Below are 19956 nucleotides of genomic sequence, written 5' to 3'. Positions count from 1 at the left end.
TAGATTGAGAATGTTTTAATTCAGTATCTGACGATAAGGCACGGTGACTCATCAGCCACCTGACCTTAATGGCAGTCTGCAGGGACGTGTTGTCTGGCCGAGCCCCTGTCGGAGTCATCTGGCGCCAGGGAGGAGCTGACCTGTTGGTAGATGAAGGAGTAGAGGCTGACTTCAGGGCGCCGACCGAGGCAGCTCTTGCATACTGAGCTGTAGTACTGCCCCAGGAGATCATACACCTCCCCTGTGATGGAAACAAGGAGAGTGTGTATGTTGTCTAGTCTCTCCAGTGGACTGATATCACAGAAAGCAAAATGTGGACGTGTGAATGTTTGTTTTCAGGAATAATAATTAGCCATCATTGTTTCCTGAGATTACATCATTTCCAACAGAATCCTAAGAGGATATATTATTCCAAAACATAATGAATCATCTTATTATTTCATGCATCACACAATTGGCAGTGCAATAAAAAAAGTGCAAAAAAGAATAAACACAGCTGCATATAAACAAGAAGCAGGCAGGGCAGAAGTTTGCCTTACCGACACTGATCTTCTTCTGAGTGAGGAAAGAGTGAATGTTGTGGACATCTGTCATGAGCTTGCTGTCACCAAAGGTGAAATAGGCCACATCTCGACCCGCCTCAGCAGCTGCCAGCATCTGGAGCAGAGCTGGAGGAAAAGGAGCCCGTGTTAAACCTCAACAGTGAGAGTGGCACAAAATCAGTTTCAGTACAGGTAAAAGGACTTTAAGGTTTATTTTTTGCAGGTTTGTTCACACAGTCTCATCTTCTTGCTTAAATGCAGCAAAGTTTAAATAAAGAGAGGTGAGAAGTGTCATCCAGTAACTGATGTTACTATTAAAAGTGTACGGCACCAGCCTCTGTGGCATGTACAGTAAAAGGTAAGTAATCGTGGGAATAGGTCTCACCCCCCACTGAGAACTCTGGATTAGTTACAAAGAGAGGCCAGGTCTGGCCCCGGAGAGCTGTGAATATTTTAAGAGACTGGAAATATGTCTGGTGATTACTGAAGGTTGGGGCACTGGCAAGTTAACGAGCAAAACTGAATCAACATTTTCAGAAGAGGGCTAAGCTGAATATGCAATTTCTCTCTCCTCCTCTGTTTCAACTGCTTTTTTTCAAAAATGATCTGACAATTAAAAAAATGGGCGGCTGTGAGGCCACAGAAGGTAAATACAGGAGGAGAAGGCACCCGGGAGGCATGTCATTAAGCAGACAGTAGGTGATTGTGCCTATGGAGGGCTGTACCTTACTACAGCTAATTAACAAATATGCATGGATGTACGTATAGTTTGCAAGCAAAGTGGCTGTAAGTCAGGAAGAAAGTGAGAAACAGTGCTACTACAAACGGTTAGCGTAAACTCTCCTGAAGCTCCCTGCTCAGTGACAGTGACACAAGGCTCAGACAGAGAGCTGTAACAGATTGATGGACTCAAGCAGGAGATCAATTTCACTATTAATGAAACATATTAACTTTGTCATTTGATCAATAGAAGGAAGGCGACGAATAGGCCTTAACTAAATGAATGCATTCCAGTAAGACAAATGGATGACCACGCTGATCTGCTGGAGCCTTTCAATCTGAAATGTATTCCGTTTTATCCGGGAAGAGAGTCTGCTTAGACTGCCAAGTGCACAAAGATGATCTGAGCACAAGATCTACTGACGGGAGCGTTACGTCAGAGCTTACCTTTCAGACGTGTGTCACCCCCAAAAACACCACATCCCCAGTTCCCTGTAGCCACCGCTGCAAGGTTTTGGCTTTGATCCTCAGGGCGAGCAAAGCCACAGTAGGCCTAAAAGAAGACACATATTAGGAACATATTAGGAAAATTTAAATTTTACACTTAGAACTTGACACTCCAATAAAGTGGCAGAAATTAAATATAACACACTAGGTAGCAAACAGGGAGTGATTTAAGATACCGCCATTGCCTTACAATAAGCAAAGCCCTTCCGTCATCAAAACTGTGAATGAACCAGATCTTTCTGGGATGACATTACGTCAAGTTGTCAGCCACATGAGGCTGTGCTGCCCAAGTAAGTGGGGAATGATATGTCATTTGGTACATAAAGGAATCAACTCTGATGAGCCTCAGGTCTTGGGAACAACTTACTGTTCCAGATCATTGGTATGTTTGGTATGGTACGTTGTGTGGAACCAGTCCCACACAACGTGTCCATACTATCAAACTTAAATGAAATACAGAAAGCAACAAAGTAATTCCATTTGCCTGCAGGCCTGAGCTCCACACATCAGCCGATGCATGAACACATAAAGGTTGGTTGGCCTGGCTGAACATACATTTTTAACATTGTGTCATTTCACACCTATTCCCTCAATGGAATTGCCATTGGTCTGAAATTGCCGTGGGTTTTACATATTAATAATTGCACTTTACGCACTAAACCCACGTGCATGAACGAGAGCATTTGACATGTCAGGTGGGATGTATGTCACAGAGGAAATCATTTCTAAAAGCAGGAGAAGTTAAATGGAAGATCTAAAGGGGCCCTGGACATTCATTTTCACATGGGAAATGAAGTGAATAGTGAAAATGAATTGTGAGTGCCCATCCTCCGCCTGACCAGTCATAAATTCTTCCTATGAAAGGGCAGATATGACAGTTAGCTGAACAATATTTGAAACAGGATTGATCTTCATGTTGGTGCATTCTTCACACCCTTGTCAGAGCTGTCAAACTCCTCTGTGCTTTCTGACGGCCGACTTGACAACATCAACATCTTGATTTTCTATTACGAATGAACATCTCTGACTGGGAAGATTGCACACATGCAGGGACTCGGATTGATACAAATCTGTGACGTAAATGTAGTAATTGTGATTAATGGCTTTGAGGTCAATTATATTCATTAAAATTAATTCTGGGCCTAATGGACAGTGTAATGAATAAGATTAACCTTATTTTCTACAAATATGACAGTCCATCTGTCTGTGTTACATACATATGACACATATATAATTCAAATATTTACCTTGAGAACACTAAACATGAGTCAATGTTATCTCAGCTGACATTTGTGATGACACTGTTTTCCGATTACCAACCAAATGGATTGACGCTAAAATCTGTGTCTCTGTCATTAAATCTGTGCAAACCAAACATGAAGAGATTGGCAAATAAAGTTAAAACGTAACAATCCTGCAGACGTACACTGTTAAAGAGACATGACCATGGAAGATCAAAGCGTAACATCAAAGAGTAGTGGTATATTGCCCCCACACTTCCACTGCCATGAATTATACAAACCGTTCATTTGTCTACAAAACAAGAAAAATACTTACAGCAGCACACACCAGAGAGTTACTAATGCCTGTTTCCCAATGAGCTGACATGTTTTGTTTTTGTTCTCAGATGTTTTCATCTAATCCACAGTCTAAACCACTGCCAAGCACAAGGCACAACCCAGTTCTCATGTTTTGTGACACGCAGAGCGAAGAAACTTAACAGAAAGACAAGAAAAAGAAACACTCAAAGAAAGCAAGCAGGAAATACAGATTAAATAAAAACTAAAGATAACCTTGTTGAGTTCTCTGTTGATTCTCTCCGGGTGAAACTGTTCAAGAAAGTTCTTGAACCGCAGCGCGTCAATGGCCACAATCTCCGTGCATCTTCTCTGCCAGTCATCTCTGAAGAAAATCAAAGAAATGGTTTTGCACCGTTTTACGTACAACAAAACATTAAGGCTTTAGTCAAATGGGACAATCATTTCTCGTAGCTACATCATCAGAACTGGGAAGTTGCACAAAATAAAGTCAATAAAACCTGACAGAAAACATGCTTTGAGACTGTTTTTTCTGGCTAGATGAAAGGTAAGGGGTTCACCAAAGTATTTACAATTCACCCTGAGGGAGACGAATGAGATGAATGTCTGTACCAAATTTTATTCATCTATTCAATACTTGTTGAGATATTTCAGTCTGAACCAACCGAAATTGCCCTCCCATGAGCTAGTGCGTCTAAAAACGATTGTAACAAAGGGGTTAAACCGCATTTCATCTTTATTTAATAATTTTAAGGTCTCTAAAGCATCTAGGTGCAATAAATACCTTGGAGTTGTATCCGGGTGGCTGCCATCCCATTGGTAGGTCTGAGCATAGCCTGTGTATTTACTGTACTGCTGTGTACCTGGTAAAAACAAACAGGGACATTAGTCACACACACACACACACACACACACACTGCAAAGCATTCACATATTAATCTTGATTTCTAAACATGGTCAGAATTAAAGAATACTTCCAGTAGTATTCAGGTGACAACGCTGAAAGGCAGGTTTGTTAATAGGCACATACAATCCAGTTTAGCCACCAATGATGCTAAATGCTAAAAAGGAAAATAACAAAAGGGTTTCAGTTTTTATATAATAATTCTCATGTAGCTAAAATCTTTCATTTTGATTCAACACAGATTTATAAACTCTGATATGACTGCCATTGATACACTACAAATGGTGGATGAATTATGAAAAGCTTGTGTGGAAAATACCATAAAACCAACAACAGGCAATCGAAATATATCCAAATATTTATTAATACAAACAATCAAATAAATTAACAGCAAAAACACAAAGAAAAAGGAACTGAGGAAAATGTTGCAGGTTTTCGCCTGATGTGATCGGATGAAACAGGAGCAGCTGTCTCCTGACAAGAGGAAGGTCAAGTTATTAGCCCCCCTGACACGACGTGAGAAGCAGCGACTGACCGTCAGCCCACAGGGAAACACTCACCACCCGTAACGGAGGAGCGGAGGGTGGGGAGGCAGCAGCACAGTCAAACAAATGAGGCCACAAATTAACTTCCCATTCATTAGCGCTCATTAGTACCTGGTTGTCAAGAGCACTCGCTGAGATGCTTCATGCTGCAAAGTGAATAAACCAAGTGATTAGTAGTGGGGCCTTGATCAGCAGGTATTAGGAGGTGCACATGTGGGGGGGGGGGGGTCTCTAGAGCGCCCTCCACTTGACAGACACTAATAATCAGCCTGCCTCATTTTTTTTTTTTTTTTTAAGTAATATGGAAAATTACTGCCTGAATAAGACACTGAAGTATCTAATCTAGTACCAGTCTGCCACTAAAACAAAGCAGTTGAGCTAAAAGCAGAATGGGCTATAGAACACAGTACCTAACTTTATAAAAACTTTGTGGTTGGCCAAGTCTCAGCAGCATGACAGTGAAATATCGAGGGATTGCAGCCACAACAACAGCTTTATATTATCCAACTACTGGCCACATACAACTTGCTAGATGAACATTTGTATCTACACTAAACTGAGAGCTTGTATGCTAATAGCACAATTTATGGACAAACAAAAGGAGGTAAAGTCTGTGCAAAGTTGAATACTGCTGGTTCATAAGACTTCTAGACAGTAAACTGGCACAAAGGGTAGATAACAGTGAAATATCTTCTCGCAGAGGATAACAGAATATGTTTCTTTGTGCTGTTCAATACCACCACGTTGAATGCGGCAACCCTTATGTGGGTATGTTATAAATATTCTGCTGACAGCTTTAAAGTTTGACTAATGTATTAGAAGTGGCAAACAAATCTCATCCCCTTTATTTGGAGAACCTCTAATGAGATGCATGTACCAGTTGGAAAACAATAAATTAAACAATTCCATATTGTACTGATGCTTTTCAAAACAATACAAATACACTCACTGAGTAGCTACAACAGAAAGTATGTTGGTAACAAGTTGGATAACATCTTATGAATACAATGTGAATGACTAAAAAAAAGCTACTTATATGTATCACTATATAAGTAACTCATTATTAAATATTCTAGTGATGTTAGAAGTTAGATGTACTAAAAATGTAAAAGCTAAGTTCACTATGAGATACCACTGACAGACGTTTGCTTAGCTGATAATGTTTAATGCTCACGGCGTAAAACTAGATCGCCTTGTGTTAACTTTGCATACACCTGACCTTTACTGGTTATCTAAAAATATCAAACTCTATGATCAACCATATTTGCGTTTGAAAGGACCAACCTTCTCGAACAATATGAATTATGATTTAGATTTGTTATGCAACCCATTTGTCATTCAAACATTATTTGTAGTGGGAAGCAGATCAATTTTGGCCAAAGAAAGATGAGTCTGGTTATTAGGATTTTTTTCTAAATAACAAATATGTGAAGGTTCTGAAGGTTGTTCTATTCATGTGTAAATACATCAAAACAAAGTGTCTCATATTTGTGGTGGACCAGAGACTGTAAAAAGGTCAGAGGCGCATCTCATTGCCATGTCAAAGCAAAAGCAGGAAACTGAACAAACAAGGATAATACTCACCTTAAAAAGAAAACATTAAGGGATTAGAAATAATTGGTATGGCCACCACTGGTTTCTCTGAAGACCACCATTTACACCGATAAATGAATGAGACAAGATTTTGTGCAGAGTCAAGAAAAATGTCCCAATATCTCCTTTTTGCGCCAAGCTTGCACACACTTTCTGGTCAGTACTGCCATCAATGAATCATATGACTTCTCCTTGATACTATTTATACTTTTGACCGCCCCGATGGCAGCCAGATATCTAGCAATCAAGGAAAATTCAATTAGGGGCCTGGGCACTTTTGCAAATTTCAGTGCAGAGGTAAGATCCATTAGCTTCCCCACTGTATGCCAAAATGTATCACAGGGGAATTTGATTTACCACATGGCCACAATGCAGCTAAGGCCCGGACTTTTACAACGGAGGGACAAGAGATACGGGCAGGGTTTAATAAAGATGATGGAATGGAAGAGTCCATTAGCGGGGCAGGTCTTGGGCAGGTCTTCCAGCTATAATTAATTCTGGGCCCCAGTAATAAAGTTAAGTGGCGTAAGTGTAGGCGAGAGAGAGATGGCCGGCAAGAAGTCTGAAGGTGACTCTGCCAGAGCGAGGAGACCTGATGCAGCGGTATGATTGCTGATCAGGAGGGCTGAGACTCTGTTGCCTCACTTCCTGTTCTAATCCAACCCAGTTGTTATGCAATGTTAAGGTAGTTCATCTATTTATAGGGGATGGGTATTATTACTTATTTACACATCCAGCAAATACGGAGCAACATTAGCATTCCTTTGGAGTCCCGTTTCTGGCCATCTGGTATATAAATACTCACTCTCCTTTTTACACAAACTCCTGAGGGAAATATCAGAGGATGTTGACCAATTAGCAGCTAATATCTTTAGCTAGTTGCTAACTTAATCTTCTGTTTGGTACTAGACAGGTAGTGGATGTGAAGTTTATGAGAGTTTTGTCCCTAAAAACATGTCTGGAAACAACACAGATGAGAGCGTGAGAACGAGCCAAAATAGTAAAGATAAGGGCTGTAAATACAAAACTATGAGCTGTAAGAAGCTGAAATGCTCCGCAGAGCTGAAGTGAACTGCAAAGCAAGTCAAGAGTATTTATATAGCTCCAAATCAATAGTTTGAGGTTTATACTTCACTGCAAAAGAGGGCTTCCAAGGCAAACAGCTGCCATTTGCTCTATCTATCAATTCATGTCAGCTATAGCATGTATTCAGACACAACGTACTTATGACGCGCTCACTAGATCTATTTAAATAGAAGTAGTTATCGTTTTTAGTAACCCGGCTATAAAATCTACCCAGGACATGAACAACATGAACAACAGGAATTATTTCTGTTGCTGCAGAATGACAATTGGAGTTGTTTTTCCTAGCTATTACTATATTACATAACATTTGTTTTCTAACCTCTTAATCAAAGGCAATCAAGCAGCTACAACAGTCTAGACAAACAATGTTAGATAAAATCAGAAGAAAAAACTGACAGGAGTCATCAGCCTCCTACTGGGTCTCCTTAAGTGTAGCTCTTGTTACTGGGTCTACTGGCCTGCCCCAACCTTGTTTGCTGCAACCACTCAATACTGAACTCAGTGGGGATTAGTCAACAGAAAGACCCAACAGAGCAATCAGGACAGCCCAATCTCCCGACTGATGCGACTCTCCCCTTCGCAGCCAATCAAAAGGAAACATGTGACAAGGACAGATACAGAAAACAGGGCAATTGCCACAAACATCCTTTAGCCTCCTGCTGAGCCGGGATGGGGTAAATCGAAGGTGCGCAATGTGTACTCCATGCTGTATGTGACCAAAAACGCCCATCATGTTTCTTATGTCAAATTATAGGTCAAGCATGAGAAAAGTGAAGCATTATTGATCCGATCTGGATCAACGGACTAAACCATGAATAATTGAATAGTAGGATTCCTTCAGTGGAAATGATGAAACAACGTTTGGGAGAGTTTTTGATCACTGACCTGTGATGATCAGACATTCATTATGACCCAGGGCTTCAGTGAAGAGGCGAGAAACAATAAGCTCGGGGTTGATCAGGAAACGGATTTCCTCTTGAACTAGACCAGAACCAGTGACTCCTCCTCCCACAAACTGATTGGCAAAATCCACCTGCAAAGACAGACAAGTGATGATGAAGACTATGAAACATCCATGCTTTTGCAGAATCAGTAAAATGCACATATTCCTATAAAACAAAACAGCAAACATAATCTAAATGAAAGTAATTCTATATTTTCTTTGACTATGAAATGTATAGTTTTCCCAACTTGGACAACATGAAAGGGTCTCGGCCCTTTTTCTTTTATTTTTGACAGAATCCCTGACAAGCTGATTGGGAAGGTGGCCTTAGGTGCTGGCATTACTCAGACATCTGTCCCCCATGCCAACATGAGCTCTCCCGAGGAGCTGCACTTAAGTGTTCTGCTGCCAGTAGCAAATATCAAAACAAGAGAGCAGTCCTACAGTCCAAAGTAAACATCTCCCTCCAGTCATAACATGCTGCTAAATTGACTGCTGACTGATGCCTATGATATCGTTTGCTGCTTGTGTTCTTCCGGGGTTGCGGGCAGATCTATGGGTGACACCGATTAACTTGTTTATTTCGGTCTGTTTATGATTCAAAAGAAAATACGCATCTCATCGTTTCAGCTCCGACACAGGCGTGACAACTCATTGTTTTAGTCAGAAGGCAGCCATGTGGAACATATAATCCAATTTCAGGATTGACAGTTGTTGCTCATTGGCCTGTAGACAGCCCAGACCAACCCCGTCACAACCCCAGGAAGAAGCTGCAGAGGGGTGAGCAGCAGTCTGAGAGCAGATTTCCCCAAACTGGTCACTCAACTCTGGGACAGCGAGCCAGCCTCCAAAGTCTGCTTTGACAGGCTGTCAGCACCAACCCCACCCCAGCAGAGCATCCATCAATCCGTGCCCCCGGAGCTGGTCATGTGTGCACATCAGCTGTCAGCTTGTGGCAACTGGAGGCAAACAAAAGGTGAAAGGCAGAGCGGTCCATCCTGACAGTGTACAGGAAGCATGGCCAACGAAGAGAGCAGCGGAGGCTCAGAGGCCTTGACCCCAGTCCCAGCACACACTCCCTGCGACGTGTCACAGGCTCCCTCAAAGGCCTTTTCAGCAGTAGTAAGCATTCTGGGTGAAAGACTCCAGAATGTGGTGGCTCAGTGATTTGACTACAACAGAGGGAAAAGAGGATGGGAACCAAGCACAAGGAGGAGTATCTCTCAAACTAAGAGCTCCCTCAAGCAAAAGAAAAGGATTCTGCAAGGTAACGTCCCTCTAAATCACACTATCATGTTGTCTTTGCTCAAGTGAACACTCCTTCTCCTCCTCTGCGTCTTACCTGAAGCATTCCATAACCATCATCCTCAATGGTACCTTCACAGGTAATGTGGAGCTTTGTGAGCGGAGTCTGTGAGCTGAAACACAAAGAATGAGGTTACCGACTACAGTTGACACGATGGATCTTTGATTGCTTCCAAACAGTCTACTGGATTTAGCAGACTGCAGTGACTAATAGTGACAATAATATTTTTCTTTGATTACAGTGTCAATATATTTCACCTTTTCCAATTCAGTGGTTTATCCAACCTTTTTCGTGTGAATGTTACAAGTCCTGTAGGCTCTGAAAAGCAAAAAAGGAAAGTAAGAAATGTCAATATTGTCTCGTACTTTACATGAATAACAACATATTGCTGCAATATTAGAAAATGAAATCTGAACACCTACTTTGCTCAGTGAAACCTTTGAAATAGCACATCAGGGTTTTCAGCTTCTCAATCTTCATTGAAGAGGAGCCCTCAAACAGCCTTAAGGCAAGAAGAGATAATTCATTTAATTCAATTCTTGTTGACAATAGACTTCATATTATGTTCCTCTCCTAAAAATAAAGTATGCTTTTTAAGGAAGCTATACATGGCAGCACCACCAACTCTTTCAGTTCAGTTCGCCGACGATTAAACAACAAAAGCCAAGACCAGGAAAAACGACTCTCTGTATAAGCAGTGCCATAGAGACACAAGACCTCCACTTCGGCCATGTGAGTTCAGTCATGCTTTAACTTTTGATATGAATTAGTTCATCTCTCACTCAGCTTCCCTTTCAGTCACTGGCCGATTATGTAGGAGTTCCTTCGTTGTTGCGACAATGGAGTTGCCCCGGGCTTGCCATCACAGAGTCACACTCATGTGCCACTTCACAGCACTCACACAAAAAAAGGAACAGAGAGGGAAACAGGGCTCCCTCCTTGGGGATACATTAAGAAGCCCTGTGTCCCTTTTAAGCAACAGAGTCCTCAGGAGACAAAAGGTCAATCCCCCTGAAAAATAACACACAAACGAACACACACAAAGCTGCTGGTAGTGAGGTGCAGTGGGCGGGTTTGGATGCACTTTCAGCATAAAGCCCACCATCTCCCTCTCGAGCAAACTCTATAAAGAACCGCCTCACTTGCCATAATAAAGAGAAAGAAATTCCATGTGAGTGAAATGAAATAACGACAAAAGATTGATGCACTGAGAGCCCTTCAGGGGCCGGGAAACTCATTCATCGAAGTCAACTCCTGAATTTTTCTATTTTCTATTTTTTGTTAGTGTGGCCCATAGAAACAATGGTGCGCCATGTAGTCCTCAGGGCAAACGTCTTTGACATAAGCTAGCTGCTAGTGAGAGCAGGCTTTTACCAACAAATCCCAATATGGTCTTTGTTGAATAGAGAACATAACATCAACATACCCCCCACAGATATGCAGAAATCTGTGATGCAACTCAGGAAAAGGGTATAAGTGACTACAGTATGTATAACAGCTGGGTTTGTGCATCATCAGCAGGAAGAAAAAAAAAAGGGAAATCCAGCCTGGAAACTCTGTTTGAGCTGAATGCACTTCATGGTAAAAAAAAAAAAATGTTTGCTGAAGAACACTTTGAATGACAGAGCCAACGTTCAATCAAGCCCTAAAAAAAGTCTAAATAGGCTGTTCTTTAATAGTCTGTTGTATCTCAATGCAAATAAGAAGAAAATAACATCTGCAAAGCTTTGTTTTCATTTCCTCTACCTATTCCTGTGAAACAAAAATACAGAAAAAAGCTTGGATCCCACAGATCTTTACCAAAAGTAATACAATTAAAATAAATTACTGCTTAAAATAAAAACACACATTTCAAAGCATTTGATGTCTAACAAATTGGTGATTCAGGACAATTTTAGCGGCAGGCTAAAAAGATGACACTGGCTTTCCTTTTCAAATCACAGCAGAACCTTTATGTGAATGAAATACTGATGCGATTGAACTCTGTTACAGCCTTCTGCGTAACATCCAATGGCCTTCTTCATTGTCAAAAGCAGCCATCTGAGTCAATGTTAATCTAATACCCTCTTCCATTTAGGTAATTACACTGTGATGCCAACAGAGATGGGGGACATGACTGAGCAGTGATCTGCAGACTGATTTTGCATTACACCACCCAGACGATCTCCACAGTGAAAGGTTGCAAGGATTAAAAGAAAGGCCCTTCTGCCCTCCTCTTTGTCATATGCATATTTATTATTCTGGTAAAACTGACAAGTGGCAGAGAAATATAGAAATTACCAACAAATAGTATTGTATTGTATAGTTCTGGTAAGTAGAGCAGGCTAAAGGAATCGTCTGCCCTGTGCTTTAAAATGTGATTACACAAAGAAAAAACTTGGCAGCTCTTAAAAATGTTCAAATGAACAGTGACTGATGTGCTCAATGTCTAATTTTGAAAGGTAAAATCTTTCAGATCAGTGTGTAAATAAGTCACACTGATCAAAGTCTCTCGTTATATGATGGTGTTTGGTCATGTGTAACTAAAGCGATGTACAATGTAAATGCCGTTTTCAGCCAGAAGATAAAATGATTACTGAGGAAAGCATATACAGTAGTGCCCCCTCATGGAAATGTAGCTAGTTGTCACAGCAGCATTATTTACAACCAGATTGTCTGACTTTAAACATCATTTGTGAATCTACCGCATCCCCACATTACCTGAAGAAGTTGATGTCTGGGTAGTTGTAATACTCAGTTCTTCTGGAGTTCCGTCGGGGGAAGGTGCAGAAGAAGGCGTTGGCGAGCAGACATGCCACCTGCTCCTGAGACATGGTGATTGAGTGGTTCATGTCTCTCTTGAGGAGGGGTATCGGCTAGAGGAGGAGCAGAGGTACAATTGAAGGTCAAAATAATTAGTTTTGTCAATTTGCCAAATGAGACACGTTACATAAATCTACTAATTTGGCACTGTGCTTCTTGAATCAGCCATCATAATTAATCAACATCCATCCTTGCTCACAAGAGATCCATACTTCTAATAAAGGCTATGGGTTGATAAATAAACAGTGCATCTGTATAAGCAATTCTCTAATGACAACCGGGAGAGCTTGTAGACGAACAGGAAAAATTACTTTATTTGGGTAAGTTACATGGCCAAAATGTTTGAAAATGACCAATTTAGAAATAACACAGCAATAATGATGAATATTTCTCACTTTCAAGTTACTGTTCAACACATTCAGTTCAATTCTTATGTTGTAGTAGATCAGCAATGTAAGAGCCCGCTAAGTTTTCAGAATCAATACAATTTTTGATTTATTTTAGATCAAAAACAAATTGTTCTATTAGAAAATAACTAATTGGTAAAAGTGCAACACACAACACAACTTAATGAGTAACACTGAGTTTGCCACACGCATCACTTAATACTGTTTTAGGACAAACCTGTTCACCTGGGAAATGTTTTTACTTGTGTGGGCCACTTTCAGTGTTAAATTAATCAAACTAGAAATACATTTAGCACACAGATGCTGTAGATGCAAATTAGATGATTGGCTGCTTGGCCAAAAGAATAAACAAAACCTTTTTAATGATACTTTTTTGGCTGCAAACACACATTGCTCTTAATCTTCCACACACCAAAGAACCAGATGACAATCAATAGCTAAGTGCCTTGACCTCACCATTTTTACTACCATTTCACAAGATTATTTGTCATGTCGTGACCTTTGGGATCAACCTGCTGCAGTGATCTACTATGTCACAGACCACTGAGCCAATGTCTGTTGGTTAGTGATGGCTCTTACCTTGGTACAGAGCTCAGATGCTCTCAGTGCTAATTGCACCATGTCTGGCAGCAGGGAGCCAAACAGATGTTCAGACTCATCAGGCTTCAGGACCTTGGAGAGAGCAAGAGATCTGTTTATGTTTGTTGTTTTGCCACAAAACTCAGCTGTGACATTATTAGCTGTTGGGGCTGATTAGTTTGAGATGGACAGATAAAATAAACAGCTCTGATCCATACCAAATGTTGAGGCTTTGTGTATAATTTTACAGGGAATCAAATATTAATCAAATATAAGCAATGCAAAACATCAAAGGGCAATTCTCTCTTTTAATGATTGGTAAAATTCATCTACTAGACCTACAATACTAATAATATTAAAATACAGTTTTTCGTTAATAATAGTATCACCAGAACCCAATATTAAAGTAACATACCATCCATCCATGACTTCACAACACTGCCTAAGTGCACGTATCTTAGAAAATATATACTACTTGTATTTATACCCATATTGGCTACAAAATGTCAGAATGATCAATCACAGAGCAATTTCATCAAGGTTGCACGGACATGCCAGCTGATTAAACAGTCTTCCTGGAAGAGATGCAAATGACCAAGCATTGAAATAGAAAGGACAGTGTGTTCCCAGGACAAGGAGCCTTGCCTGGTGATTTAGCCTAGGACATTTATATTATGGCAAAGGAAGCCTGACTAAACACTGTCATAAGTAATGACCTGGTTGACATCATAAACTGCTGCTAGAGGCGTAATAAATGAAGGCAGTTGACAGGGAGAGACGGTGGATATAGCTGAGGTAGTATAAGCCGAGCTCTTTAAATCAGCAGAAGACAGTGCATCAAATCAACTGAACTAACTCTCTGTATGACTTGATACAGGTCTGTACATCACACAAAACTGACAAAGCAATCAAACAAGATGCGGGGGTGTGGGCAGTGAAAAAGCTCCTGCACAGATTTAACACAATGCCTCATGCTCCTTTTCCGATTCCCCACAGGTCCGCGCAATAAAGCAATCTGCTTGACTGCGTCTGTGGACGTGTAACCGTGTAAAAATAAAACACTTGTGTGCTCATAACCGTAAATATATAATATAATAAGTAAAAACACTGGTTGGGCTGGAGAAAGAGAAATCAACAAAACCGATGCTGTCCGTCAACAGCTTTTCAGTTATTCATGAGGTGTGCATGCAAGGATGAATATTCAATGAAGGTGCCTGACCCGTCACTCTATGCCATTCATGTCTACTTTTCTCTGACGCTCAAAAGCTTCCTGCTACAGTGTCTCCAATCTGGCCTCTGCAGGGGAAAAGTAACAAAGTGAAAAATGGGGTACATTACATTGCACTGTTTGCTATTCCCCATTTCAGTTGTGTGCTGCACTGGAAATAAATCAAACATGTAGGATCATCTGTGATTGGTTCCTTAAAATTAAATGTGTTAACAAACACCAACACTGTAGTCTGTGAGCTATATGAGCTGCTTTCTATCAATATATTACAGATACTGTACATGTAACCTAATTGCTACTGCTGCTACTGCACAGATCCATTACTCAGTCAAGCTGTGAATAAATTCTGTAAGGGGCAGAAGCAATAAAGAGGAACTGTGTGTGTGTCAATTTTGCAATAATATAAAGCATACATAAAGTAAATATATTCTGTATGAGCTACAATGACATACAGTATATGTGGCTCTAACACAATTTTTCATTTTTCACACACTTTTCATCTTACAGTTTTACGACCAATCATCAATGATGCCAAAATACCATCCTCACCTCAATCAACAAAACAGTGAGGGATCAAATGTTTGATTTCATTTGCTACAATTTACGTGGCACCTCACTCTGTTTCAATATATTTGATGCGACTGGACATTTTGTAGTCTGACAACATTCCAGTAGACTTGACACAATACTAATTCAGCTGCAACAATAAAACTTGGCCTATGGCTAAAATATCTCAACATTTTCTGATTTTATCTAATAAAATTCCCATTCTAACATGATTTATGACATGCAGCATCACACAACTGATTCAACAGAATAGGGCTGAAGTAAAGCATTCTCTGGGAAGTAATGTCAGCCAATTCCAATTTTGACAAGTTACTAAACGTGACCTTTTGGCAAAAGATTAAATTATTTCTCTAGACTACCACTTTGCCTCTGACGGGCTGCAACATTCTCCTGTGTGAAATCCATTAGTGGTCTTGTGCAAAATGACAGAAACATATTTGACATACTGGCATTCATGAAAAAGAGTTGCATGTACTTTTTTCCTGAGATGTGAGATATCATAAAAACATGTATTCTAGGTGATGCCATGCAGCACAGAGTGGATGATTATTTGTCTCCTCTTAAAGGTTTCTTATATCAGACACTCATGTCACAACGCGGCCCATCTCTCCAAATTGAATATTCCCATTCCCTTCATCAGCCAGACAGTAGTACAGCCCTCCCTGATTTTCTATATAGGATGACGCAGAGCGCATCAAGACAGCAGATGATGGATGGCCTCCGAACGAGGCTGGAGAAGACAACCAATGAACCAACAGCACTCGGGCCATCATGATGCAACTCAGGCCTATTTTACCCTTGGCCTGTAAAGAAAATGACAAAGCTGGGGACAGTAAAAAACAACATAAATAACATAAATGACACCTTTAAAATACAACCTTATAATCTGAGCATCAGAACTCCAGACAGCACAAGAAGATAAAGTATGTACAAGTGAATGACATTCTACTGACTGTGAGCAAGTCTTGAGATTTTATGCAATGCTGCAAAAACGTTAGGTGTGCACACACACAATGCTTGAGAAAGCCTTACAGAACAAATTGTTTCACAAAACCTATTAAGCTGGAACCCTAACCCTTAGCCACGTATTTACTCAAATAATAAGTATTTTTTACTTTCAATCAGTCTGCATGACAGGCTCATTATACTGTATGTACTAGATGATAACCGACACCTATATGAATCATTTCAGCATAGGAAGCTTTTAAGCCAATCTATCGATATTGATTCACAATGCCACTTAAATACTGTTCATACTAAGCTAAACCTAATCTGGTGTCAAATGCGCCATCCGTATCACTGTGTCTTCCTCAAACTGAAGATAGTATCATCACTAACTAATGAGCCATCTGCACTTTCTTTGACCCGAGCTCTATGAGAAGCACCAACACCGGTTTTCGATGCCTTCTGTTGGGCAATCAAGTGTCATGATTGGACAGTTGATGGTTCATTAGTCTACAGCTAATCCTTTAACATCTTCAACATGTGTGTCCATCTGTGTTTACATTTCTGCATGCCACTACTAATTAAATTACTTCCACATAGGTGCTTTTTGATAACAAAAGAAACTGTATTCACTACTTCTGGGGTCAAAAAGATCTGTAATCACAATCAACAGATATTTATATTGTTTACCTTAGTGCAGTACAAACGTAATGCTGTGAAGTCCCATTTCTTGGCTTGTGAGGCACTGTATTTCAATATTGCATTCTGTAACAAACAAATTGAACAATTACTTAACATTGAGAAGAAAAACATTATCTGAATTGTCATTTTAAGTTAAATGTGTATTAAAACAACAAACAAATTGTCAAAATATCAAAATTGTGAGAGACTGTGTGCCTCTCAGTTTCTGGGCTCATGACGCCATCTTATGGCGGAGTGTGGTAACAACAACTGTAGTGCACCATGCCCTTTGTTTTATGATGTGAAAAGCATTAGGTCTTGCCAAAAAGCTGATGTGAAACTTGCCTTCAACTCAACTGGACTTGTACATTTCCTGTTTAAAGACTCCTTGATCAACTCCCACCGACTCTTATTCTGCCGTTCCTGTGTTTCCTGTGGAAGCACACATTTTGTTAAGTCTCTGCAGGTGAATTCAGTTTGCTTTTCATATGCAAAGAATAATACAGCTGTGCAATTGTTGTGCCTGTTTCTCGCAGTGATTTCATGAAAAGTATTTTGCCTCATAATTTCCATACCGCCATTTGCCTCCCATTGAAAAGTGAATGTGAATAGCTGCTCTAAAAAATGGATGGGTAAGCACCATGATTGTAGACACTCTTGACAGTCTTACCTGAGGTGATATTTCAGCACTTTTAAACAACACATATAAAACTGAATATCATCGTGCTCATCCTATCATCCTCCTTGGTAGCAATAATGTGATTGCACTGTTTACATGACCCATATTGAATCACTGGTGTAAAATCAGTGCAATTAAAAGCAGTCTGGCACATACTTTAATGTGCCCTTTATATATCTTGATAACATAAACTATAATAGTTTTTTATACAGGTCTATAAACACTTGGACTATTACCTCGTCTTCTACAGGAAAAAGGTTGCTACTGGAACAGGGCATCTTGACATGGACATCATCCCAAATATCCTTAAACTTAAAAGGATATGGAACAGGAACTTTACCATTCTGAAGAAGGTCTGTCTGTCATGGGAAATGAATGAAAACAAATGGCATTAGTACATGAGAACCAAATAGTCCTATTGACAATAAATTATAGATCTGTGATAAACTCAAAGTATAATCTTATCAAGGATCATGTTGCTGCATGTTCACACTTTTCCTTTGCATGCTTACAAATTAGTCTGAAACATTATGTTTAAGGTTGGGTTCCATTACCCGGTTCTGTTTTGGATCTGGTTTTAAGCTGGTAAAATACTGGATTCAGAATGTGATGATATGATACCGTTAATTTACGTTAAATCTGACCATACTAAAATGGTCAAAAAATATGCTAGAATAATAACTTCTACATTTCCAAACAGTGCAGCAGTGTTGCTGCACCCATTTAATTGGGTTGACCAATTAAATCACTGTATGTTTCTATGACTTAACCACCTGAAGTGCTGTGAACAGCATAAAAAAAAAGAAAGGATTGCACAAACCCTTATCATCACGGTATGTTGGCCAGGAACATTCTTCAGCGGAGGAAGCGGTCCACCACATTTAGGCATTCTCTTTAGCTCATTGATTGGCGTCCCCATCCATTTGACATCAGGCTTGTCAACAGCAGAGGTAGTTTCCTTGTCTGCATCTTGTTTCTGTGGAGGCTTATCTGCCCTGCTCCGTCTCAGCGGCAAACCTGGTGATGAGGTCCCTGAAAAGAAGTCTGTTATTTTGGTAACGTGTTTGACAGAGCCCTCTGAGCTCTCTGAGCATGTCTCCATGTCTTCCTTTTCTAGCCCACCATAATTGTGCGGCAGTGTCTGCACAGGCCCACTCCCTGTACAATCCTGGGAAGCTGGTGACACAAGATTGTCTTCATCCAGGTCTTGTGGTGTCAAGGGTTGGGTTTCATCATCCGAATCAGATTGAGTGGGTTTTTCATCATTTTGGCAGTCCAGAAACTGAGCTGAGGTGCTTTGAAAGCCACCGTCATCTGCCATCTCTATGTCCTCTTGGGTTTGGCACAAATCAGCTGTACTTGGGTTTTTTGATGGCTTAACCAACCACCGTTCAAGAGTATTTCTGAACTTTTGTTGTTGCCTGGGGCCAGTTCTTTGATGGTAACCTTTCTTTTCCTTTACACCTCGCAAACCATCTGCTCTAGTCTTTGGCTGCATATCCATCTTTGTCGCTGTGTTGTTTTGCCTCCTTTCTTCTACTGTTTCGTTGTCTCTGTTTTGAATACATAAAGATGGTACTGAAGAACAGAAAAAAAAATTGTTTTAAAAAATGAAGCCAATAACTTGTTTGACATATACTCTGATAAATGCTAGACAATGTTATTTCACAAAATTACCTTTGAGAGAAGATGAAAAGGACATTGGGGCACTGATTTCAACCCTGAGTCTCTTCGCTAAAGGTTCAAAGTCTGTCAGCGCAGTCATTCTGGAAAAAAAAAGGAAAAAGCAAAACATAACACATGTCCATGTTATTTTGAGACAGAGGTGCATCTTGGCAGCTAAAAAATAAAGACACTAAATGTATACTCACAATACAACTTGGGCTGACACCACCAACGAGGTGTTATTTGGTTTTGTCCAGACTTGTCTCTTGGGCAGTTCTTTCTTCAATAGGTGAGCAAATCTTAAAATGTAGTATGCAGCCATACATGACACAATCTATTTCAAGATAGCACATACCGGTGCTTTAGTTAAGGACATAATTATCCGTGTTGCAATTAGACGGATTGACTAAATAATGTTATGGAACTATTGAGCGTTATCGAAGTTACTTACCTAGTTAACGTTAATGATGCAGGAAAATGCTGTTTTGTATTTTAATATTATTCAGACGTTTGCTTTAGGTTGTAGTTAGCTGTTGTCCAACGATAGGTTGGTAAGTGTCAAGAAACGACTGTCAGACAACCATAGCTAGCTTAAATGCTAACTAGCTTTGGACGACACTGGGCTGTCAAAACAATAGCCTGGTTTAGAATACCGTCAGACACGTGAGCAGATATTGTGAAGAGTGACAGCTTTCTATGAAAAATACCTTCAAAGTACA

General features: G+C 40.2%; 1 protein-coding gene across 1 annotated transcript; it reads right to left on the bottom strand.

The window, feature by feature from the left end:
• On the bottom strand, window positions 1-19757 carry LOC139303406 (poly(ADP-ribose) glycohydrolase-like). Its single transcript, XM_070927215.1, has 18 exons — window positions 19689-19757; window positions 19444-19571; window positions 19250-19338; window positions 18393-19150; window positions 17809-17931; window positions 17239-17325; window positions 16903-16977; window positions 13473-13565; window positions 12385-12539; window positions 10107-10186; window positions 9942-10002; window positions 9721-9796; window positions 8321-8468; window positions 4092-4170; window positions 3563-3671; window positions 1710-1815; window positions 540-668; window positions 1-241 (listed from the first exon to the last, which is right to left on the bottom strand). The coding sequence occupies exons 2-18, from the start codon at window positions 19557-19559 to the stop codon at window positions 66-68; spliced, it is 2460 nt and encodes an 819-aa protein (XP_070783316.1). The 5' UTR covers window positions 19560-19571; window positions 19689-19757; the 3' UTR covers window positions 1-65.
• Window positions 19758-19956: the final 199 nt, after the last annotated feature.

This window comes from Enoplosus armatus, chromosome 20 (genome assembly GCF_043641665.1).
Source record: "Enoplosus armatus isolate fEnoArm2 chromosome 20, fEnoArm2.hap1, whole genome shotgun sequence".
NCBI lineage: Eukaryota > Metazoa > Chordata > Actinopteri > Centrarchiformes > Enoplosidae > Enoplosus > Enoplosus armatus.
This window is presented reverse-complemented; position numbering and strand designations above follow the sequence as displayed.

What these genes read in the sequence shown, in the direction of transcription:
- LOC139303406 (XM_070927215.1), bottom strand. Translation starts at nt 19,559, where the DNA reads ATGGCTGCATACTACATTTTAAGATTTGCTCACCTATTGAAGAAAGAA. An exon ending in AACATACCGTGATGATAAGG is followed by an intron (nt 17,932 to 18,392) that starts GTTTGTGCAATC and finishes TTCCCATGACAG; the next exon opens with ACAGACCTTCTTCAGAATGG. An exon ending in TACGTTTGTACTGCACTAAG is followed by an intron (nt 13,566 to 16,902) that starts GTAAACAATATA and finishes GCTCTCTCCAAG; the next exon opens with GTCCTGAAGCCTGATGAGTC.